We start from the raw sequence: 26,246 nt of genomic DNA, 5'->3' as shown, positions 1-26,246 counted from the left end.
TGTGTCGTTTTGTTTTGTTTTGTTTTAGCATACCCTTCTCAAGCTCATGTATGAACATGGTGGCTGCTAAAAGCACCTCTTTGGAAGGGAGTTTGTCCTTTATTATATTGATTTTTTTGTGTGTAGATTTTGGCCATGCTAGCTCTTTAGAGAACTTTCAAAAAATGTGCATCATATTTAACTATATGTGTGTGTTTGTATGTTAGGTATTCATTTGGCAGATATTTAATGACACTTGCTATAAGCCAGGCACCATTCCAAGTATTGTAGATACAGAAGGCAACCAAAGTCCTTGCTCTCCTCTGGAGCATTCCTTCTAGTGGAAGAAGAGAGATGGTGGGACAGATGGTGATCGGTGCTGTGAAGAAAAATAAAACCAAATGAGACTGGAAGTATCAAGGAAGGTGGACTCTTTTGGTAGAATGGTCATTTAAGCAGACTTAAATGAGTGAGCCATGCTGCTATCTGGAGGAGAGAGTTCCAGTCAAAGGATCTGGCATTGAAAATGCTGGATGTTTGGAGCAAGTCTTTGTTCCAAGGATCAGCAAGCAGTACAGTGTTGCTGGAAGTGGGAGGAGGGAAAGGGGAGGGTGGTAAGAGAGGTCCCTGAAGGTTAGGATTGGACAGGCCATTGTCAGTCTGTGAATGACTTTGGATTTTATTCTATCTTCAGTACATCTGTGCTTTGGGGAGTAAACTTTATTTGTAGTAGGGTACATTTACTCTTTCAGGACATAGTTTCCCTTATGTATAATGGAGCACGGAATTTAAGTGAAACCTCAGTATATTCCCCCCAAAGTACCTAATACTATAATCATAGAATAATTTAATAGGATTTGTTATAGTATGCATTATAGTTTCCTTGGGTCTATTTGGATACCATTAAGGAAGAGCATTATGTTAGAAGCTATCTATTTTTAAATCCACTTTTTTTTTTTTTTGATAAGTTTTTTTCTTTCATTTTTCTTCCCTTTGATTGGAAGGACAGTTGACTGTTAGATTATTTTCTGATGTCATTGTTTCTAGTAGGGGCATTATGTTTGGAAAATTCAGGTTTAGACTTGTGATTCATTTGGCGATATATAGCAATTATAATACAAACGATTTTTAGAATGGGTAGGGTGTGGATCAAGGAATTGGCAAGCAGGAATGCATTTCCCTACTAGATTTGCTGACCTAAGATAATGCCGAGCCTATAAGCAAATGTCTGGGGGCACCTTATTTGATGTGTATGGTTAATGGAAAGTATGCTGTATTGGGGAATTGGAGAATAAGATTCATCAACGTCAGCATTTAGAGAATGGAGAGTGTGTTTTAGATTATGAATTCTTTAAGAAATGTTATAGGACCTAAGTCCTTTTTGGAAAGTCTCCGAGTAAGTTACTTAAGTTTTTTTTTTCTTTGAGATGGAGTTTCATTCATTGCTCAGGCTGGAGAGCAATGGCACGATCTTGGCTCACTGCAACCTCTGCCTCCTGGGTTTAAGCAATTCTCCTGCCTCGGCCTCCCAGGTTGCTGGTCTTACAGGCGCCCACCACCATGCCTGGCTAATTTTTCTAGAGACAGGGTTTTACCTTCTTGGCCATGCTAGTCTCGAACTCCTGACCTCAGGTGATCCATCCTCCCCGGCCTCCCAAAGTGCTGGGATTACAGGCGTGAGCCACTGCACCCAGCCAGTTTTTTTTGTTTTGTTTTGTTTTTGGTTTTTTTTGTTTTGTTTTTTAACTAGTCCACATAGGGACAAATTGAAAATAGGACAGAATTGGCAAAAGTAACATAAGTGGTTAATGTTCAATAGATACTTCAACTTTCTGTTAATTTTATGTTTCTCTGTCATTGCTGTCGTTGTTCTCTAGTGATATTTTCCTTAAGTCTGCAGTAGTAGTCTAGATAAAAACAAAACTATAAATGAAAAATTTTAAAGGGATTTTTAAAACCCAAATAGCTTGTTTGAATAGTAGGAAAAAACTCAGTTTCAAACACACTAGCTTTGGATGCAGAGTCTGTACAGTCATGTGTCATTTAATGATGATGATACTTTCTGAGAAATGCTTCATTAAGCAATTTCATTGTTGTGCCAGCATAATAAATCGTACTTACACAAACCTAGGTGGTATAGTCTACTCCACACCTAGGCTATAGAGTATAGCCTATTACTCCTAGGTTACAACCTTTCAGCATGTTACTGTACTGAGCACTATAGACAATTGCAATACAATGGTGTCTAAACTTAGAAAAGGTACAGTAAAAATACTTATGGGACCACCATTGTATAAATAGTCTGTCATTGATCTAAACATCATTATGAGCACATGACTGTGGTTCTCTTTGGCTCCATTGTAATTTAAATTATTTCTTTATTTTGAAGTATTTTATATTTATCTTATAATGTTGTTTTCCTGTTGTTTTATTTTTCCCAGTATGGCATTTTCTTATGGGCAGTTACAGTCTGTTCTCAGAAGTCCAGGATTTAAACCTTTTATAAAATCATTTTTAAAAATTTGAACTCTTGGTTTAAATGATATCTAATATGGAAGCCCTATCTGTAAGATGCCTGAAATTGGAGGTGTTGTTTGAAACACTGGACCTGGAGTGCTGTCCTCTAAGCCCTTCTCCAAGAACGGAGCTTGCCACCCTTTCTGATTAGCTTTCCTCATTTATAAAATGGGAATGATATAATACCTACCTATCACAATGGTTCATGGAGGGCTATGACTAATGTTCTCTCCCTGTTCTCTTTGATTGTAACTTCCTCTTAGTGTGTGTCATGTTCATACATCACAGATTCTCCTGATGATGAGTCATCTAAATATTCTATCATGTGACCAGATTTTTACTATGGAGAATATAGTCACCATAAACCCAGTGCCTTGCGTATTATTGCCTAAAATACTCATTAAAGTTACTAAAGCTGCTATCTCTGCCAATAGTGACATAATGGTATCTGTTGGACAACAGTGCTGCAGGCCCAGTTGTTTTAAATGTACTTAAGAAATATAAAATGTAACTAAGAATAAGTATCACTATCTCAAAACAGAATTCCTCCTAAGATATTTTCTGGGTTATTCCAGTGTGTTTAGTTTCAAAGATTAGGGAGTAAAAGCAAGTATGTTCCAGATTATGTTACTTATTAACCCTCTTTATGAAAACTGGCTATTACTGCTCCTTGGTGTTCTCAAACTAGCAACTATTTGAGTAATTAAGTCATCTGGTCAGATGAGGTTTTTCTTTTTTTTTTTGGAGACAGAGTCTTGCTCAGTTGCCTAGGCTGGAGTGCAGTGGCGTGATCTCAGCTCACTGCGAGCTCCGCCTCCCGGGTTCACCTCATTCTCCTGCCTCAGCCTCCCAAGTAGCTGGGACTACAGGCACCTGCCACCACACCTGGCTAATTTTTTTGTATTTTTAGTAGAGACAGGGTTTCACCGTGTTAGCCAAGATGGTCTCGATCCCCTGACCTCGTGGTCCGGCCGCCTCAGCCTCCCAAAGTGCTGGGATTACAGGCATGGGCTGCTGCACCCGGCCGAGGTTTTTCTTTTCACTAACATTTTATGTTTTTCATCGGTAGATGGCTTAATGAACTCTGATACCAAGTTTCTATTGAGATTGACCTATCAATTATGTAGTAATGAATAAAATCTTATAAATAATAGTTACAAATTATAAAAACCAAATCTTTTTAAGAATCAGATTTATGAATTGGGAAATTGGTAGATCTATTTTTCACTTGCCAGGGTAGAATGACCTGGTTTATATATGATTTCAGTGATAAAAGATTAAGAAATGGAAATTATCAGTTTCTATTAGAGATATATTTATTAGAGATATTGGTTAGCTGTTGTTCTTCCCAGTATTAGGAAAATTAGAAAATTATTTCCCTTAAGTAATTAAAGGAGATATGATCTGATTTTCAGCATCTGAAAACTACGTTCAGTTTAATTTTGCAGCATTATTTGACCCTTTCTGCAAAAGTTTGTATAGTGAAATAAGACTGAAAATTTAACTTCATGATACCTTGTCAGATAATTAGATTCTTTATGTTGCCTTCTAATCTTTAAGGATCCCAGATATAATTTTGTGGATTGCTTCTTTGACGATATCAGTCCGTGTGTGCTGCTGCAATAAAATTCCCGAGACTGGGTAATATATAAAGAACAGAAATTAATTTTCTTATTGTTCTGGAGGCTGGGAAGTGCAAGATTAAAGCACTGACATTTGGTGTCTGGTGAGGGCTTGTTGCTGGCTTCCTCCACAGGGAGGCACGAGATGTGCTCTCGCATAGCGGAGAGTAGAAGAACAAGGTAACCCAGTGCTTCATGAAACCTCTTTTATAAAATCCTTAATACCTTTAATAAAGAAGGAGCTTTTATGGCCTAAAGGCCCCATCCCTTAATACTATCACATTGGCAACACTTGAATTTTGGAAGGGACGCATTAATACCCTGGCATATGTATATCAAGCTCGTAAAAATTAGGCGTATCTTTTTTAATGGAATGCCCATGCACTATATAATCTCGGAGGAATTGCTTAAACCAGCTGACAGGCCGTATTCCAAATATTGCCTAGATCTACCATAACAAAATTCGTGTTTTAGAAATGTGAGTCAAGAGTATTTAATGTAACATATGGTGATGATATTCATTGTGTCCCTGGGACAGAAGTTGAAGGAAAAGGGATTGTGGTCAAATAACTTAAGAATATGCTGGGTTTTTTCCCAGAAATAACATTTTATCAGATTTTAGTAACTATGATGTTAAGAAACATAAAATACCTACCATAACTTTGTGAACCAGGGGTTATAATCTGCTAACTTGAAAAAAAAAAAAAATTTAATTTGTTTCAAGTTCATACTAACATGCCTACCTGAGTTTAATTTTAATTTTGGAATATGCTGACTGGTTAAGCAAAGCTAATGTTTATTTGAAGATTTCCCGGGGCCTTTAATGTTGTAATATTTATATTTATCAGATTAATCAGTTATTGATCTTACATTGTTTTATGTAATTTTTCTTCCCACCTTCCCTTGCAAAATAATGTGCAAGTTCCACGTCAGATACCACACTATTTTATTTTATGTTTTATTTTATTTTATTTTATTTTTTGAGACGGAGTTTCACTCGTTGCCCAGATGGGAGTGCAGTGGCATGTTCTCGGCTCACTGCAACCTCTGCCTCCCAGGGTCAAGTGAGTCTCCTGGCTCAGCCTCCCAAGTAGCTGGGATTACAGGCATGCACCACCACGCCCGTCCAATTTTGTATTTTTAGTAGAGATGGTGTTTTGCCATGTTGGCCAGGCTGGTTTCGAACCCCTGACCACAGGTGATCCACCCCGCCTTGGCCTCCCAAAGTGCTGCGATTATAGGCGCGAGCCACTGTGCCCGGTCACACTATTTTATTAATGGGAAGAAGGAAAATAATTTCTTCTTTCAAGGGACTTATATTTGAAAAGTCACCACATACAGGATTTGGACCTGGATTTAGAAGTTTTCAATTCTGTTTCCTTCTTGAGTTTTGTTGGAACTGATGAGGAAGTAAGGTAGAGAAAGAAGACAAATGGGATAGAAAGTGAGGGTAGGAAGGTAGAATAGAAACAAAACTAGATTAAGATTTTTGTTTTGTCAAATTTTCTCTTAAATACTTGTTGGACTCAGGTTTTGTGGGATACCTATTGATATCTAAACAGATTTTTACAGAATAAACAGGACAATAACTTCTTCCATTAAAGTCTTCTGAAATGGCTTCCTTTTGGTGTTTGGTTGTCCTAGGATCTAGTTGTGGAGAGAACTATACTACTCTTATGTCCTCTGCTGATTGAAAGGAGTGCTCTATTAATTTCTTTAGTAATGTTGTGATTCTGGTCATAATTTGATACTGTTGGCTTTTCTTTTACAGTTTCCTAAAAAAATTGAAACTTTATTCTTTGTTTCTACTCACTTGTCAACACTGTCTGCATTAATGACTTAAGATTTTCGGCCGGGCGCGGTGGCTCAAGCCTGTAATCCCAGCACTTTGGGAGGCCGAGACGGGTGGATCACGAGGTCAGGAGATCGAGACCATCCTGGCTAACACGGTGAAACCCCGTCTCTACTAAAAAAATACAAAAAACTAGCCGGGCGAGGTGGCGGGCGCCTGTAGTCCCAGCTACTCGGGAGGCTGAGGCAGGAGAATGGCGTGAACCCAGGAGGCGGACCTTGCAGTGAGCTGAGATCTGGCCACTGCGCTCCAGCCTGGGCGACAGAGCTAGACTCTGTCTCAAAAAAAAAAAAAAAAAAAAGATTTTCTTTTAGAATGTAATTTCTAGTTTTGAAGATTTGACTCCAGAGGCTTATAATATATCAGAGCATATATGGCATAATTTTTCAAGTTAAACCTGTAACTTACTATTCATTCTACACAAATGTCTGTATTTCAGATGGAGCAGCTATCAGATGAAGAAATTGATCATGGTGCTGAAGAAGACAGTGACAAGGAAGATCAGGACCTGGACAAAATGTTTGGAGCCTGGCTTGGAGAACTAGACAAACTCACTCAGGTTGGACGTAATGCTTGAAAAATTGGTTGAGGATTTGAAGTCATCATTGTGTTAAAAGTTTAATATGCAGAAGAGGATATGGATATAAGTTAAATTTTAAAATATTGCCAGAAAGGAAGAAATGTTCAAAGTATTGACAAGTAAATGAAGTCATTCTAGAACAGAAGATGTTAAGAATCTATAGTTATTTTAAGGATGTTAAAAAAAAAATACTTGTGAGGGAGGCTCTGTTCATCTAGAGGGATTGCTTAATACATGTTTCATAAATATGGGATAATTAGCTAAAAACTTTTAAAGCCTGAAATTCAAAAGTCTAAATTTTAGCAAACCCTATTACCTTAGTAAATTTGAATACATTTTCAACATAAGTAATTTCCTTCCACGTAAATATTTTCTTTTTTTCTCGAGATGGAGTCTCACTTTGTCACCCAGGCTGGAGTGCAGTAGCGCGATCTTGGCTCACTGCAAGCTCCGCCTCCTGGGTTCACTTCATTCTCCTGCCTCAGCCTCCCAAGTGGCTGGGACTACAGGTGCCACCATGCCTGGCTAATTTTTTGTATTTTTTAGTAGAGATGGAGTTTCACCATGTTAGCCAGGATGGTCTCGATCTCCTGACCTTGTGATCCGCCTGCCTTGGCCTCCCAAAGTGCTGGGATTACAGGCATGAGCCACCGTGCCTGGCCCCATGTAAATATTTTCTGTGACGTGATTGCAGAATACTGACAAAACCTAATTCTAGGCTGCATTTTAAAGCAGTGGCAAAATCTTTTCATTTTGCTTTATTCGATCTTGGGTTTTTAAAAACGGTAACTTTGTCCTCTAAACCAGCACACTTTTTAGAATAAAAGGGTACTATTGTTATTGCCCCAGTAATACATTATATTCAGTATATGAAGATGGTTATGTTTATTAAATAAATTTGACTTCATGGCAATGAGAACATTAGAACAAAACATATTTACTCATAAATAATGTCTTTGGGAAGAACATTTGTGTAAAATTGCATAAGTATGAGATAACTGAAGGAAAAGTAAGGTGGTCAAGGTGGAAGCTTAAAGTACTAGCAGCTTATTTTTGTAGCAATCTAGAATTCAAGGTGATAAACTCTTCATGTAATTCTTGCTAGATCATTTTGAAAGGCAGACATCTTTGTGACCATAATCTGTTAATACTGTATTTGGGGGGATTTTTTTTTTTTTGAGATGGCGTCTCACTCCTGTCACCCAGGCTGGAGTGCAGTAGTGAGATACCGGCTCAATGCAACCACCACCTCCCGGGTTCAAGCGATTCTCCTGTCTCAGCCTCCCAGGTAGCTGGGATTACAGGCATGCGCCACCATGCCCAGCTGGTTTTGTATTTTTATTAGAGACAGTTTCACCATGTTAGCCAAGCTGATCTCGAACTCCTGACCTCAGGTGATCCACCCACCTCGGCCTCTCAAACTGCTGGGATTACAGGCATGCTGGCCAGGGTAGAATGTTTTCAACTCCTACTAGGATTTCATAGATACCATTCCCTTCATCTCTAATCAGAAGAAGTGACATTTTTTTGTCAGAGATGTCTTATATCTGTAATTGCCAAATTCTTTCTGTTTAATTCTTAATTTATATAAAGTGTGATTTTGGCATAGAGATTATCACTAGGCTATGCAGTTCTGTGCTGGGAGAGAGAGGAAGCAAAGAAGAGCAAATAGAAAATGATATTGCATGGAGAAAGTATGCAAGGGCCAGCTGACATGTGCGGTGTTCTTGACCATGTGATTTTATTGTCCATGCTTGGGACGAGGGGCCCAAAAGAGAAAAGGCAGGTAGCTATTGGTCCAGCTGCTCTCGGTGGAGTAGGAACTACATGATGCTCCCCTGAAAGCAGTGTTTCTACTGGTTTGGTACCTTGTACTTTCCCCTGTATTTTAAGTTGCCTGACATAAAAGTGTGAAGAGCCACTAGTGATGTGACTGTTCTTTTCATTATATAAATCTGTCTTTAGAGAGAAAAAAAGATTAAAACCATTGCATAGTGTGACTCACTACTGTGTTGCTTTATAACACTTGGGACGTTTTCAAGAAATGTTTGACTTACGAAGTTTATGGCTAAAACCTCAAGTTTCTTATTTGTGTCATTACTTTAGTTCATTACAGTGTTATCTGTACACCTATATCACGTATTCAGTGGTATGGTATTTTCAACTTAGAATTAAAACAAGTTTAAGTTTTAAAGTGTTTAGGTAGTTGGTCAGTGTTCTAAAAAGTTTGTAAAATTTTGAATGTATGTACATTTTTCTGGAAGAGGGCTCATAGCTTTTATGAAATTCTCAGCAACCCCTTTAAAAAGGTAAAAAGAGTTCATGCCTGGGCAACAGAGCATGACCTTGTCTCAAAAAAAATAAAAAGATAGCATTATAACCCAATAGAATATCCAGCATTCTTTTAAAATTTGAAGCTTATTCAGTACTTACTTTAGATAGAAATTAAAGTTTTAAAACACTAATCCTTATATTTTGTGAATCTATTAAACAAACAATAGCTACTGACCTTTTCTCTGAATTTCTCTGTTGTAAATATCTTTTTTTCTTGCTGTAGAAAGGTTAGAGAGGAAAAGAGTATCATTTAAACTTACAAGTGTAACTTACAAGTCACCCTACCCAAAGTATACAGTATGATTCAAGATTTGTCACAGGCAGTGTAGCTGGGTTACAGTTTGCCCTCATCTTGATAGAACTGGAGAAGGACAAGAACATTTCATCATTGTTTGGACTTGTAATCACTTTTCATTAAAACAATTAGTGAGTCTTGGGTCTCAATAATTTTAAATCCAGAACTGTCCGTTATCTTCAGAGTCCTTCATATAGCAAAGATTGAGGCTTTCCTGGACCTAAACCAAATCCCTTTGAGGAAAGAAAGAACAAAACGCCCTGTGTGGTTTCTTTCTATGTCTTCTTTTTTTTATTTTTAATTTTTATTTTATTATTATTATTATTATTATTATTATTATTATTTGGAGACTGAGTCTCACTCTGTCGCCCAGGCTGGAGTGCAGTGTCGTGATCTCAGCTCACTGCAACCTCCGCCTCCCAGGCTTAAGCCATTCTCCCGCCTCAGCCCCCCAAGTAGCTGGGATTACAGGCACCCGCCACTGTGCCCAGCTAATTTTTGTACTTTTAGTAGAGAAGGGGTTTCGCCCTATTGGCCAAGCTGGTCTCGAACTTCTGACCTCAGGTGATCTGCCCACCTCTGCCTGCCAGAGTGCTGGGATTACAGGTGTGAGCCACCACACCTATTTCTTAGCTTACCGTGTCCGTATTCATATACCTCACTTATTTTATAGTGCATGTGTATCAAATGAAGTCAGTCACTGTACTTAATATATTTGAAAAGATATTTACTCTGAACTATGACAGTGTCAAGTGCCTTTAAAAGTAAACATAGGCCGGATATGGTGGCTCATGCCTGCAATCCCAACACTTAGGGAGACCGAGGTGGGTAGATCACTTGAGGCCAGGAGTTCGCAACCAGCCTGGCGAACGTGGTGACACCCTGTCTCTACTAAAAATACAAAAATTAGCTGGGCATGGTGGCACGTGCCTATGGTCCCAACTACTCGGGAGGATCTCTTGAACCCGGGAGGCACAGGTTGCAGTGAGCCAAGCTTGTGGCACGGCACTTAAGCCTGGGTGACAGGATGAAACTTCATCTCCAAAAAAAAAAGCATGTATCTAAAGATTGAAATAAGTATAACCAAAATAATGATGTGAAAAACAATTATACTTTTCCTTAAGGCTATGACTTAGGAGAACTTTGGTTTTATTTATTATAGTGTGGCAGTTCACTTAATCATAAAACAAACTTCATCTTTTTTATATTATTGAAACCTGAATTTAATATGACTATTCAACTTTCTTTTTATAAAGAGTTTGGATTCTGACAAACCCATGGAACCAGTAAAAAGATCTCCTCTTCGCCAGGAAACAAACATGGCCAACTTTTCTTACCGCTTTTCCATATACAACTTGAATGGTAAGATGTAATTGGAAATAAAATGTAAAATAGTGTGCTAAGTCACATAATGTAGGAGCAGTACAGCTACAATTCCAAATATAAAAACTCAATATAAAAGCTACGTGCGTAACTTGACCAAGTTCTTAAATTTCTTTTTTATTCTTTTTTTTTTTTTTTGGAGACGGTTTTGTTTTTGTCGCCCAGGCTGGAGTTCAGTGGCACAATCTCGGCTCACTGCAACCTCTGCCTCCCGGATTCAAGCGATTCTTCTGCCTCAGCCTCCCAAGTAGCTGGGATTACAGGCATGCACCACCACACTTGGCTAATTTTGTATTTTTTTAGTAGAGATGGGGTTTCATCATGTTGGCCAGGCTGGTCTCGAACTCCTGACCTCAGGTGATCTGCCTGCCTCGGCCTCCCAAAGTGCTGGGATTACAGGTGTGAGCCACTGCATCTGGCCCTTAAATTTCTTGATTTGTGTATTTTATTAATATTACTAATTGAAAATATCACAGAAAAAAGCAAACTAGAATGTAACTAAAAGATAGTTGGTTTTATTAATAATTGACAAACTACATACCCAAGTGGAACCCCACAGCAAACTTAATTGCATTGTTTTCTCACTGGATTAAAGTCCAGTGAAATTACTTGTTAGTAATTTTTAAAACAGCCACTGTGGCCTTTATCTATTGTATTCCACCTAGTCAAGTTTATAATACTGACCTGGCAGTCTGTAATTTTTTAGGCTTTTGACTTCTCTTTTTATGCCCTCAGCTCTTTCGGTATTAACATCTCTACCGAAGCATTGATCATATTAACAATGTATTGAAGCTTGTGGTAAAAAGTTGCACAGAGAAATGTGGTTAAAACCATGGAATAGTATAAGATTTTTGTGGTGTTTTTGTCTTTGAACTCATAATTTATTCTTCTTTGATTATTACAAGCCTTAGAAGAGGAGGACTGTGTACTTCTAAAAATTTCTCTTGGAATTTAAAACAAAAACCAGTAATACTTAATTTTATTTGCTTTAGGCCCAACAGAATATATTCTTTTGCTTCATCATCTTCATTTATTAACTTATTTATAATAGAATGTATAAATTCTGGAAACATTATGTGTTGTTCATTGCAGAAGCTCTGAATCAGGGAGAGACTGTGGATCTGGATGCCTTGATGGCTGATCTTTGCTCTATAGAGCAGGAGCTCAGCAGCATTGGTTCAGGAAACAGTAAGCGTCAAATCACAGAAACGAAAGCTACTCAGAAGTTGCCTGTTAGCCGACATACATCGAAACCTGGCACCTTGAAAGGATTATCTTCTTCATCTAATAGGATAGCTAAACCTTCCCATGCCAGCTACTCCCTGGACGACGTCACTGCACAGTTAGAACAGGCCTCTTTGAGTATGGATGAGGCTGCTCAGCAGTCTGTACTAGAAGATACTAAACCCTTGGTAACGAATCAGCACAGAAGAACCGCATCAGCAGGCACAGTGAGTGATGCTGAAGTACGCTCTATTAGTAATTCCTCCCGTTCCAGCATCACTTCTGCAGCCTCCAGCATGGACTCTTTGGATATTGATAAAGTAACACGCCCTCAAGAGCTGGATTTGACACATCAAGGGCAGCCAATTCCTGAGGTAAATAGATGGAACTTTTCCCCTGCTATTTTATTATTGAAATAAAGGAGAAATTATATTAAAATAATGTAATTTTAATTACATTTTAAAATTCTTCTACATTTATAATTTGTCAGAGATACTTCTGAGATAGGTTTCAAGAGTACAGAAGGAATATATTATCAGATATGGTAGTGGCACACAGATGATTGAGAAGAAATTTAGTTTCTTTTTTATTCTCATGACTGTAGTATTTGGAAGTTCTTGAATGGTATTTTTTATTGTAATTTGAGTCATTTCATGTGATTTGAAAATTAAAATGATTCGCAAAGCCATTTATTTATTCAGCTGATAGTGCTTTTAAATGTATGTTGATTTAAAGTAAAACTTAAGAAAACCACTTATATCATCATTGTGGTCCTCCAAGATTCTAGTTTACCGGGTTAACTCCAGTTCATTATCTTTTTTTTTTTTTGAGATGAAGTTTGTACTCTTGTCGCCCACGCTGGAGTGCAGTGGTGTGATCTTGGCTTGCTGCAACCTCCGCCTCCCAGCTTCAAGTGATTCTCCTGCCTCAGACTCCCAAGTAGCTGGGATTACAGGCACTCACCACCATGCCCAGCTAATTTTCGTATTTTTAGTAGAGATGGGGTTTCACCATGTTGGCCAGGCTGGTCTCGAACTCCATCTGAAACTCCGTCTGACCTCAGGTGATCCACCCACCTCGGTGTCCCAAAGTGCTGGGATTACAGACGTGAGCCACTGTGCCTGGCCGTCCATTTCATTATCGAAGAGTCAGTATGGTATATTGGAAAGGGCCACCAGGTGTGGAATCAGAAACTTGATTCTGAGTTTTCCTTGCCACTCACTACCCATGGGACCTTAAGTGAGTTAGTCTCTTAAACATCAATTTCTCACAAGTAAAATGGAGTTCGTAGTACTATATCTGCCTTCCTGATAGGGTGGTTCAGAGAACCAAAAGTTATTCATAAACAGATTTTTTTTTTTTTTAATAGACGGAGTCTTGTTCTGTCGCCCAGGCTGGAGTGCAATGACATGATCTCGGCTCACTGCAACCTTGTCTCCCAGGTTCAAGTGATTCTCCTGCCTCAGCCTCCTGAGTAGCTGGGATTACAGGCGCATGCCACCATACCTGGCTATTTTTTGTATTTTTGGTAGAGACGAGATTTCACCCTTTTGGCCAGGCTGGTCTTGAACTCCTGACCTCGTGATCCGCCCACCTCCCTAAGTGCTGGGATTACAGGTGTGAGCCACCGAGCCCAGCCGGAGTTCGTAGTACTATATCTGCCTTCCTGATAGGGTGGTTCAGAGAACCCTAAGTTATTCATGAACAGATTTTTAAAAGATGGAATATTTTTCAGCATGTGACTGGATAAGGTGGGGAATAGATTTGTGATAACAAGTTTAACAAAAGCTGAGTTTGGTGAAAGAGAGTCCTTTATTGAGTTCTTTTCATCAAAGAGACGGTAATTCTGTCATAGGGTAGCAGCAAGAAAGAAGAAAAGTGGGGCAAAGTTAAGTCAACCTTTCCAATAAGCTTGTGTTTACAATACTCTAATATGGGATAAAAGAATCTATTTATGAATAATCAGTACTAAAGTAAAATCTTGAATTTTAACTATTACTTGACATCATTGATTTTTTTTTTTTTCCTAATTTAATTCTTTGGATTAATTTCCATCAGTCAGTAACTCTTGGTACCCACCCATGTGCGTAACTTTGTTTTTGGTACTGTGGAGCACAAAAGGAGTATTAATCATGGTGGTTTGGAGATAAACTTGAATTATTTCTAAGAAAGTTAGCCAGTCTTATCAATCTGAAGAATAAACTTTCATTTGTTTAAAATGAAACTTATCTAAGTGGTATATATTCTATAGAGAACTTGAAAACTGATTTCTAGGCCTGATGCGGTGGCTCACGCCTGTAATCCCAGCACTTTGGGAGGCCGAGGTGGGTGGATCACCTGAGGTCAGGAGTTTGAGACCATCCTGGCCAACATGGTGAAACCCCATCTCTACTAAAAATAATTAGCTGGATGTGGTGGCGCATGCCTGTAATCCCAGCTACTCAGGAGGCTGAGGTAGGAGAATCGCTTGAACCAGGGAGTTGGAGGTTGCAGTGAGCCGAGATCGTGCCACTGCATTCCAGCCTGGCAACAGAGCAAGATTCCGTCTCCAAAAAGAAAAAAAGAAAAAAGAAAACTGATTTCTATTTTGTGATACCTGGGAATTATATTTAGGATATGAGCAGTATTTTATTAGGGGTGTGCTTTCTTGGCCATTCTTTGTTTTGTACGTTGATATTACTTCCAATCAGTTTACAGTATTTTGAGTTGGGTTAAGATGCATGAGGACGAGTTATAAACTAATCTGCGTGTCTGTCTTTCTGTCTGTAAAATGTGCTTGTTATAAAAGTTCATACAATATAGGGGCAAATTGAAGTAAAACATGAGAAGTTCCTCTCTCCCAGCAAGGACACTTCAAATGTTATCTAGTGGTATCCATGTATCTCACTGTGAATACTGCAAAGAATACCAGTACTCAATGATGTAATGTTTAATACGAGAGTTTAATGTAGGGTTTGGTGAGTAAACCAGGACTATAGCAGAGAAAGGAGTTAAAAAGTCTTACCTAGCTAGCCTGTTCTTTTGCCTCACCTAGGAGTATAGAAAGGTGGTTTAACAAACCTGGAACTTGCTTCAGTATGCTTTTTTCGTAGGTCTAGTCTGTTCTGATTCAAATAAACTGAGGCAAGCTTTAATATATCCTGAACTCATGTATCAAATTGTCTGTAAATGCAAATACGGTTTTAAAAATATTTTAGTTTTTCATGCATGGCGTTAAATAGTTCTATGAGATATGTTACAGACAACTATCCTCTACCCACAGACACATCATATTCTGCTCCCAGAGGTAAGTAATTTTTGCTCATTTAGTTGACTCTTAGGGAATTTACCTCTTTATCATTAAATCTACATACACGTTGCCATTTCTTGGTTTTTTTTTTTTTTTAGTTGTATGTATTACCTATTGACTTTTCATTCCAGAAGATGAGGGTATAGCTGTCTATACACAACTTCTCACTTCTCCCTTCCTGTTCTTCCATTCTCCAAGTATATTTTGATTGAACTAATATTCAGTGTTTATGTTAAAATGGCTATATACTTGCAATTTACTGCTAACCTCCATATACTCTTATGACTACATTCCCTTTCTGGAATATCATTTTACTTTTACTGGAATGAACAGATTTTTAAAAATATTTAATTTTATAGGTGATCACTATTTCAATTTCAGACTTTATCTCAGTTGATTAAATCTCTCCGGTTCAAGCCAAATTGTGTTCCATTAATTGCATCTTCTTAAAATTCTATTCTTTTTTTTTTTTTTTTTTGTAGTCTTTGGGATTATCCTTAGGTCTTTTTTCTTAGGCTGGTGAGCTTATCTGGAGAAAGTTCTTCCAGTCTTCTATGCTGGCTGCCAAGTGTTTTAGTAGCCCATTTGGGAAAGAAGGGTTGGAACATGAGGATGGTCCCCATTGTTCCAGTCTGTAAGCTTTCATCAAATCCTTTTAGGTCAGGGTTTCTCAGCTATCAGCACTATTGACATTTGGGCTAGTTTTCTGTTGTGAGTGGCTGTCCTATGCATTGTAGGATGTTTAGCAGCATCCCTGGCCTGTACACACTAGCTGTCAGTAGTACACATACCTTCTTCAGTTGTGACAACTAAAAACATCCACAGACATTGTTACATGTTCCTTGTAGGACAAAATCCACCCCCAATTGAGAATCACCACTGCTCTAGGCAGAGAGGGTTAACAGTAGGTCTGAGTCCTTTTCTTCATGGAAAAATGACCTTGGATTTTCCTTCTCCTGACATTCTTTTCCTGGACACATACTGGATTAAGAATTAAATATAGAATATCTCCAGGTAATATTGTTTATTGTGAAATTGACCCCTGTTGGTGAATGTATATGGACCAGGAAAACTGTCCATGAATAACTGAATTAGCCTATGAAAAGACACAGACCTTGATTTTGTGGTGTGCAGTGTAACTTTTTTTTTTTTTTTAGAGACAGAGTCTCACTCTGTTGCCCAGGCCGTAGTGCAGTGGCGCAGTCTGAGCTCACTGCAACCTCTGCCTCCCAGGTTCACATGATTCTCGTGCCTCAGCCTCCCGAGTAGCAGGGATTACAAGCACATGCCACCAGGCCTGGCTAATTTTTGTATTTCTCTTTTTGAGTAGAGACAGGGTTTCCCCATGTTGGCCAGGCTGGTCTTGAACCCCTGACCTCAAGTGATCTGCCTGCCTCAGCCTCCCAAAGTGCTGGGATTACACTTTGGGAGCCACTGCACCTGGCCAGCAGTGTAATAACTCTTGTAAATGAGCATGAACGCGTTCTTTAAGGGGCCCTGGCACTTACCCTCATTGGCTGTTACAAGGTACTGCTGATTCCTGTTGAGCATGAAGTTTCCCTAAGCCAGGGTGTTTTCTGCACTTACCACGTGGTCTCTTTCCCTTACAATGAGCTATCACTTACGGGCCCAAAAAAAAGGGCCCGTGGTGAGCTGTATGGACTCCCTCTGAAGATGGCATGTCTGATGCTAGCATGCCAGCATGCCCTCTTTTTCTTTATACTAAGAGCTGAGTGAATCTGGCTTCAAGCTATAGTCTGTTGGGTCTTGTGAGTGGATATTAATCTGTACCTGAGACCGCTGCTCGTGGGCAAGTGAGTAAAGGAGGGAATCTGAGAATTAACTGCTTTCTTAAACGTGTTTTCAACCATTCTTCCTGCTTTTAGTCTCAACATCACTTGTCTGCTCTTGCTTCTGGGGACTTCTGAGGTTACACAATATAAATTGAGTGCTCCTCTGCTTTTCTCCAGTGCTGGCCCAGCATTCAGCTTTGCTAAATTGGTTACCACTCAGCCATATGCTTATTTCCCCCTCTTCCCACCCCCATTTTAATCCCTGTGAAACAATGCTTCACAACTTGGGCTACTTTATCCTGCTGGGGATAGGCAACATTTTTGGTTGTCCATCAAAGGAATGTGCTACTACTGGCATCTAGTGGGTAGAGGCCAGAGGTGCTGCTAAACATCCTACAGTGCACAGGACAACCCACACGAAGGATAATTATCTGGCCCAAAATAGTGTCAAGGTTGAGAAACCACATTTTAAATCGTGTGGCACCTGTTAGTCATGATCAGCAAGGTGGCAGTTACGGTATGTTGCATGAAGTTCTTCTGTTGAAAGTTTCTGATAAAGATCAAGAAAGTACCAGCATCAAATCTTCTTAGATTCAAGGAAATATAGGTATCTTTGGCCAGTCCCTTTCTCCTGAACTCCAGGTACATATATTCCATCTCTAATCATTATCTCTATTTGGATGTATAATTGCGCATTACATTTCTCCAGAGAGATAGAACCAATAGGATATGAGTGGGGATTTATTATGGAAATTGACCGACACCATTACAAAGGCTGAGAAGTCATATGACAGGCTGTCTGCAAGCTGGAGACCATAGGATGGTAGTAGTGTGTCTCAGTCCAAGTCAGAAAGCCTCAGAACCAGGAAAGCCCATGGTATAATTATCAGTCTTAGGCTGAAGGCCTGGGTACCCAAGGGAGGCTGCTGGTATAAGGCCTGCGGTACAAAGACTGGAGAGCCTGGAGTTCTGATATCCAAGAGCAGGAGAAGAGTGTCCCATCTCTAGGAAAGAGGGAAGAAAGCACCTTTTCTCTGCCTTTTTTGTTCTATCTGGGGCCCTCAGTCAATTGGATGGTGCCTACCCACAATGACGGTGGGTCTTCCCCACTCAGTCCTGGTTCATACACCATCTCCTCTGGAAACACTCTTCAGAGACTTACCCAGATGCTTTACCAAGTTCTCTAGGTATTCCTTCATCCAGTGAAGTTGATAACCTAAAATTAACCATCACAAGTAGATTGCTCAAATTTAACTGGTCTAAACCTCAAGTTCTGCTCTTTTTCTTCAAACTTATTTCTCCCACTGTCTTCTCTATCTCAATTGATAGATATTCCATCCATTTAGTTCATAAAGCAAACTCCTTGGAGTCTTTATCTACTTATTTTCTTTCTACCTCTCTTCCAATCCAGCAGCAAATTCTGTTGGTCTTATCTTCAGAATATATCTAGAATATGATCACTTTTCACCATCTTCACTGTCACCAAGCCAACTTCATCTTGATCTAGATTTTTGAATAGACTTCCACCTGGTCTTTCTGCATTCACCTTTCCCTTGATGGTCTATTATCCACACTGCAGCCAGAGTGATCCTTTTGAAAGGTAAGTCAGGTCATCTCTTTTCAAACCTAAAGGCTTTGCATCTCAAAGTATAGCCCAAACCCCTATAATGGCCTATAGAGCCTTGCTTGATCTGCTTTCCTGTTACCACTGACCCTATTTTTCTTCCTTCTGTCCCTTACCCCACTAGCCATACTGTCCCATACTTGTTCTCTTCCAGTAGCCAGAGCCTGCCTCTTAGCCTTTGCGCTTACTCAACCCTGCCTAGACGCCCTTTCCCAGTCTTCTGTATAACATACTCCTAGCTACCTTCTGGAATTTGCTCAAGTGTCACTTTCTCATTGAGGCGTTCTTTGATCATGCTATTTAAAAATGAAACTCCCCTTACTCTGCCCTATTATTACCTTTTTGTGTGTTTTGTTTTTTGTTTTTTTTTTTTGAGACAGATTTTCGTTCTGTCACTCAGGCTGGAGTGCAGTGGTGCCATCTTGGCTCACTGTAACCTCTGCTTCCTGGATTCAGTGGATCCTCCTGCCTCAGTTTCCGGAGTAGCTGGGACCTCAGGCATATGACATCATGCCCATTTAATTTTTTAAATTTTTTGAAGAGATGGTGTCTCACTATATTGCCCAGGCACTGTATCGGACTCCTGGGCTCAAGCAATCCCCAAACCTTGGCCTCCAAAAGTGCTAGGATTACAGCTGTGAGCCACCGTGCTCAGCCTTTGATTACTTTTTATCTCTTGTTTTTTTTTTCTCTTTAGTACTTATCTCCATTTAACATACTATATACATTACTTTTTAATTGTCCTCTCCAACTTGAATATAAGCTTCAGGAGGAGAGAGATTTTTCATTTTTTTAATTCCTGATGTACTCATCACATCTAGAACAGTACTTGGCTCATATGCACTCAAATATTTGGCCCGGCGTGGTGACTCACGCCTGTAATCCCAGTGCTTTGGGAGGCCTGAGCAGGTAGATTGAGGTCAGGAGTTCAAGACCAGCCTGACCAATCTGGTGAAACCCCGTCTCTACTAAAAATATAAAAGTTAGCCGAGCTTGGTGCATGCCTGTAATCCCAGCTACTCCGAAGGCTGAAGTAGGAGAATCACTTGAACCCGGGAGCCAAGGTCGCACCACTTCGCTCCAGCCTGGGTGACAGAGTGAGACTCTGTCTCAAAAAAAAAAAAAAAAAAAAAAAAAAGCACTTAAATATTTGAATGAACAAATATATGTATGTGTTCATTCCACCATTTTAAATCTAGAAGCCTATACTCTAAAATTAGCAGCATTTTTTTTTTCAGGATGATGACTGTGAAGTGTAACATACATAAAAACTCTTTAATAGTGAACTCTTTTTTCATATCTAGGTTCTCTAGAGCCAGTAATTATACTTAACTGTTTAGAGAAACCCAGCATAGAATAGTGGCTTTTACTGACATTTAGTGATACAAATATTGGTTAAAAATACCAATTTGAAATTAATACTGTTTCATCTTGGGGACATGGGTAGTTAAGTTGCCCATCTAAAAGTAATATTGTGGCTCGTCTTTCTGCCTGTCACCATGGACAGGCACAGTCCAATGTAACTTCTCAAAGAGTTTATCTTTATTACCTGCCTTTCTTTTGCTCGGCTTTTGTTAAAATACTGTACTTCGAGCACTTCACATATATTATCTCATTTAAGCCTCACACTATTTCATCAAAGCCAATACTGACGAGATTAAGTGGGTCAAATAACTGAGAAATCTGTGTTTGAGTTCTAAAACCACAACGTTTGCTTCCCAATCTTCATAAAAATCTTAGTGTAGCCGATTGTTAAAAATAATTATTTCCCAAATGAATTATAGAATAACTTCAGTCAATATTATTATAAAGTCTGTCAGCAATAATGACCATATGCCATGTTTTTAAAACTAGAATTCACTGTAGTTGAAATAAATTGTAATAAAGGCTATTTCTCAACCATTACAAAATATGTTGCAACTGATTTACTCATCTTTTTGGTACTTTTATTCCTGTTAACTGATAAAACATCTCAATAGGACAACAGTTTGCAAATTTAAATGGTAATTTCATGTTATAATTTTCATATAAAGTAGGATATTACTAATTAAAGGTTAATGTTAGAATTTACCTTTATTTTTCTGGTGGGATTATTAAATTTTAATAATTTTTTTGAATTTGGAATTTTATACATGTCTGTTTTTAAAATGAAAATACTTTGTAAAGCTATTACTTTATAGCAGATTCAAAGGATTTTTTTCATCATAATATACATAATATAATCATCAAATTTTCTTAAGATTCAGCAAAACCTTTTGCCAAATTTAAAGGAATAGGTAACGTCGGCGCAGTGACTCACGCCTGTAATCCCAGCACTTTGGGAGGCCAAGGCAGGCGGATCACCTGAGGTCCTGAGTACCAGACCATCCTGGCCAACATGGTGAAACCCCATCTCTACTAAAAATACAAAAATTAGCTGGGCGTGGTGGCCGGCACCTGTAATCCCAGCTACTTGGGAGGCCGAGGAAGGAGAATCACTTGAACCTGGGAGGCAGAGGTTGCAGTGAGCCGAGATGGTGCCACTGTACTCCAGCCTGGGCGACAGTGAGACTCCGTTTCAAAAAGTAAAATAAAATAAAATAAAGAAATAGGTATCAGATGAAAAAAGAGGCTGAAGATTTAGTGAAATCCAGGGGAAAAGCCTAATTCACACAAACATGTTTCAAATACATCCCCCCAATAATCACTGGCACATATGCCCTGACTCTTACTGTTTGTGTTTCTTGGAAATCTGTGTGATTTTTTTTTTTTCCCTGCAGAAGTTAAAAGCATCTTTATTTAGGTTTAGGCCTGTTTTTGTTTTGGGTTTGTGGAGGGCTGGTAAAAGACTGTTTTTTAGACAATCAATACTAGAAATATATTCATCTGGCCGGGTGCAGTGGCTCACGCCCGTAATCCCGATATTTTGGGAGGCCGAGGCAGGCGGATCACTTGAGGTCAGAAGTTTGAGACCAGGCTGGCCAACATGGTGAAACCCCGTCTCTACTAAAAATACAAAAAAAAAAAAAAAAAAGCCTGGCATGGTGGCAGATGCCTGTAATCCCAGCTACTCGCGAGGCTGAGGCAGGAGAATCACTTGAATCCAGGAGGCAGAGGTTGCAGTGAGCCAAGGTTACGCCACTGCACTCCATCCTGGGTGACAGAGCGAGACTCCATCTCCAAAAAAAAAAGAAATATATTCATCTATTTAAAATGAATAGGGGCTATAAAACAAAAAGAAATGTTTTTAAAACATTCACAAATTTACTGGCTATATAATATCCAGTAGAAGGAGAGCAGAATAAAGAGGAAAGGGGGCAAAACAGAAAAATTGAGTGCTTGTTCTGTTAGCCATTGTGTTTTATGTCTTAACACACGTTGTGCAGAGCCCAACACCTTGTGGAGGGCACGATTATCCCTTTTTTACAATGGAAGGAACTGAGGTAGAAAGAGACGAAATAACTTGCCCAAGGGTTTGAACTCAAACATACTGGTTGTAGAGCTCATACTACCATATTATGCTACTTCATCACAGAATTGAAGGAAAATCAAGACGAGAGTAGACTAGCCAGTGCTCTCAGAGCCGGACCTAGAGACAGAACTACATAGGCAGGAGAGAAAAAGGCAAAGGAGACGTATGTAATAATATCCCCATCTTGTGGTGGTTTTGTATTTTTTTTTAATATTTTAAGTAAAATTAAGTTAACTTCTAGCTCTAAGCTAAATAAAGCTTAAATAAAATTAAGATGAGGGGTGGCGGTTCCCATTCTTAGTAGTAATATTAATCATTCATAATTTTTATGCCAACCTTTGAAGATAAATGCTATGATTATCCCCATTTTGCACATGAGGAAACAGGTTAAATGATAGGCCCAGAATCACCTTGCCAATAAATGGCCAAGCTGGGGCTTGAACCCAGGCACTCTAGCACTGGGGTCTCCATTCTTAACCATCATGCTATTCTTACTTTCTACATACGATTTGTGGAAAATGCATACACGTGTTAGTAAAGATGATGGAAATCTATTTTATTGAAACACTAATGAGTGGTCATAAGCCTCCACTTCTTTCCGGTTGTAATCTAAAGTGTTAGCTATCACAAGGAAGTGTTTTATTTGTAACCACTACTTTGGTACAAGACCATTTCTTTATAATGGTTTGGCTCCTATGTTCAGATAAATGGTTTTTATTTATTTTATTTTTTGAGACAGGGTCTCACTCTTTCACCTAGGCTGGAGTGCAGTGGCGCAATCTCAGTTCACTGCAGTCTCCACCTCCTGGGTTCAAACGATTCTCGTGTCTCAGCCTCCCTAGTAGCTGTGACTATAGGCGTGCACCACCACACCTGGCTTGTCTTTGTATGTTTTGTAGAGACGGAGTTTCACCCTGTTGACCAGGCTGGTCTCGAACTCCTAACCTCAAACGATTCACCCGCCTGGGCCTCCCAAAGTGCTGGGATTACAGGCGTGAGCCACTGCGGCTGGCCAGATCAATGCTTTTTAATATGTGCATTCCCACCTCACCCCAAGGACTCTGGCTTGTAAATGGCACTTTGTTTTAACATGTTATAGATTCAGTTCAAGAAAGTAGTGGTTCATAACTTTGCAGAGATTTGTGGTGAGTTTTTGTAAGATTGATAGAAAGTTTTTATCAAACAAAATGACACAACACTTTGTAATACAAATGAAAGTTTCAAAACTGAGAAAATTTATAGCAAAATTTATACAGAGAATTGACCTTTAAATTCATTTTTTTCCCCGTGGGAGACTCACTGGACATTTTTTGTTACATATTTTGATTTATGAAAGTAGTGATAAAGAGTAGGCAAAGATTAGACTTGGAGCAGATAATATTTTTTGGTAAGAAAATAGGTACTTTATGGAAATGGACCTAATTAACATTAAAAAGCTATATTATTCCATAATCCCTTTTTATTCATGTTAATGTAACATAAATTTTTAATCTTTGTTTATTTACTATTTTGTATTGTTTTTGTCATTTCATATATATCCTTTTCTGGTAAGGGTATACTGCGTAATAGCTATAGTATTCCATTGTACTGTTTTACATTTAACATCTCTTGTTGAATACTTCAGATTTAATTTTTCTTTTCTTTTTTTTTTTTTTTTTTTTTTTGAGACAATCTCGCTCTGTTGCCCAGGCTGGAGTGCAATGGCGCCATCTTGGCTCACTGCAACCTCTGGCCCCCGGGTTCAAGCAATTCTCCTGCCTCAGCTTCCGGAGTAGCTGGGTGGGACTACAGGCACAAGCCACCACTCCTGGCTATTTTTTGTAATTTTAGTAGAAACGGGATTTCACTATGTTGGCCAGGCTCGTCTCGAACTTCTGACCTCAAGTGATCTGCCTGCCTCAGCCTCCCAAAGGGCTGGGATTACAGACGTGAGCCACCACGCCCAGCCCAGATTTAGGTTTTTAAAAAGTTTAACCAGTAAGCATTTGGAAATATGATGGACACTTGTGCACGATTGAGTCTAGAAAGAAGTGATTTTTTTAAAAAAATTATTTTGAAATATTATACTTACAAAACCTTTAAAGAATAGTACAAAGAACTCATGAAATTCATTAGCCATGTAATTTTTAACATTTTACCACATTATTGTGCTATGTCTGTATTTATGTTTCCTGAATCCTTTGGGAGTTGGTTGCATTTATCATTCCCTTATATTCCTTAATACTTCAGTATCTGTTTCCTAAGAAAAGGGACACTGGCAGTATAGATTTGATGGGCCTCCTGTTGATGTAGTAATTGAAACAGTATGTTTAATGAGAAAATACAGAGGGAAAAACAAAAACCATCTTGATCTGGTTTCAAGCATGTGGCATGAAGGTCAAGTAGAAAGTTATTCATACATTCTGTAAATATTTGAGTGCCTAGGCACTGTGGTGGGATGTAAGGGATAAAACTGGAATATAATACACAATGTTGGCCGGGCGCAGTGGCTCATGCCTGTAATCCCAGAACTTTTGGAAGTGGAGGTGGGTGGATCTCTTGAGGTCAGGAGTTCAAGACCAGCCTCGCCAACCTGGTGACATCCCATCTCTACTAAAAGTACAAAACTAGCCAGGCATGGTGGCGAGCGCCTGTAATCCCAGCTACTCGGGAGGCTGAGGCAGGAAAATTGCTTGAACCCGGAAGGCAGAGGTTGTAGTGAGCTGAGATCATGCCACTGCACTCCAGTCCAGGCGACAGAGTGAGACTCCATCTCAAAAACAACAACAACAAAAAACAATGTCCTTATGAAGTGATAATTTATTGTATAGAGGGGTGCAGGGGAGGATATAGACAACCAGACAAGTGATTTTGGTACAGTATGGTAGAAACTATGATGGAAAAAACAGAAAACCTTTTTCATTAAAAAGTTCTTGATGACTTTGAGAATGAATTACAGAATACATTATAACTCAAAGGATGAAGGCTTTAGGAAAGAAAGATTGCAAGAAATTAAGGGATAAATGAGTGGTTGGGAAGTGGAGGAGGCACCTTCTAGCACGAATTCAGGGAATTTGGCAGTGGAGAGGAGAAACAGTTTAACAAGAGGACAGTACCCAGAATTGAACCCTTTCCTCTTCTCCTCAGCCTCAATGGACTGATCTAGTTAAGTATCAGAGACTAAAGATACTCTCTCTTTAGGAGGGGGAATGAATGAGATCTAGAACATGCTTGGCTTTGGAAGGGGAAACAAAACACATTTATTCATCTAGAATTTGAGGGAAGAATAAAAATATGGGTATAATTACAAGGTACATTCTAATGAAGATCCTCATGATAAATGGGTTTAGCTTTCTCACATGGAGGGAAGTACAGTCATATGAAGAGAAGGAAGAGGGAAGCTAGAAGCTTGAAGAACATAGAGACTTAGAACAGGCATAACATAAGGGGAAAAATTAAGAGCACTGCCAAACAGTGGTTAAGGGCCAGTTGAGGTTTATTAGCATGAATTGGTATTGGATATAATGTTTCTGCACAGTTATTTCATAGAACTGTACTGTCCAGAAGTGGAGTGAGGTTATCCTTAAATTATCAAGGGTTAGGATCATCTGGGTCTTACCTTTATAATTTTTGCATATAAGAGAATGAAAGGTAATTGCATGCAACTTTTCATTACTATTTTGTTTCATTACTGTTTTGTTTCACTTCATTGATCTTTTTCTCTTCCTGCATGTTAATGAGAGCTGCCCGTTTCACCTCCTTTACCTATCATTTTCTTCCTTACTGCATTTTCACAGCATGCTATTTCTCTGAGATGTTCCAGCAAGCAGGCCAAGCGTCATATTGACTTCACAGACGAACAGGCTGAGCTGACACCTGTAAGTTCTATAAATATGCCATGGCGTGACTTAATGAAGAGGAAAGCATTCGTTAGAACTCCAAATGATGAAACCTTTTCATATAACTTCAGTTTTTCAAATAAAAATTAAACCAAACTTAATAAATTAGCAAAAACAAATAAGCAACTTTAGATAGGGTACCATTGAGTAATACTCCTGGTATGATTATGTAGGTGGTAGCATAATTGATGTAGATAATTTTTGTTTTAGAACCTGAAACAACATGCCTTCTTTATTCTGAAACTAAGAGCTTTTGTAAATTTCTTAAGATACTGACAAATTTAATTGTTCTTTACAGCAGAGATACCAAATGGAATGATTCTTCTGCACTGATGCTTAACTGAAAGCCTAGTTTCTTTCTTAATAAAATGTATTCTTTGGTCAGTGATTGGCAAATCTGGATGCTTCAGAGGTGTACTATTCTA

The 26,246-nt window shown here is 38.9% G+C and overlaps 1 protein-coding gene across 4 annotated transcripts in view; it reads left to right on the top strand.

Moving 5' to 3' along the window:
- The window catches only part of RAPH1 (Ras association (RalGDS/AF-6) and pleckstrin homology domains 1), a 107,627-nt gene that overhangs the window by 38,212 nt on the left and 43,169 nt on the right, over positions 1–26,246 (top strand). For 3 of the 4 annotated variants that reach the window (XM_025404928.1, XM_025404931.1, XM_025404930.1), the window contains exons 2-5: positions 6,410–6,529; positions 10,436–10,541; positions 11,655–12,160; positions 25,720–25,800. In XM_025404928.1, the coding sequence (XP_025260713.1) occupies positions 6,410–6,529; positions 10,436–10,541; positions 11,655–12,160; positions 25,720–25,800 (813 nt within the window). The remainder of the gene's footprint in view (positions 1–6,409; positions 6,530–10,435; positions 10,542–11,654; positions 12,161–25,719; positions 25,801–26,246) is intronic. The other variant, XM_025404929.1, reaches the window with a different exon arrangement.

This window comes from Theropithecus gelada, chromosome 12 (assembly GCF_003255815.1).
Source record: "Theropithecus gelada isolate Dixy chromosome 12, Tgel_1.0, whole genome shotgun sequence".
In the NCBI taxonomy this organism is placed as follows: Eukaryota; Metazoa; Chordata; class Mammalia; order Primates; family Cercopithecidae; genus Theropithecus; species Theropithecus gelada.
Note: the sequence above shows the minus strand (reverse complement) of the source record. Positions and strands in the feature narration are given on the sequence as shown.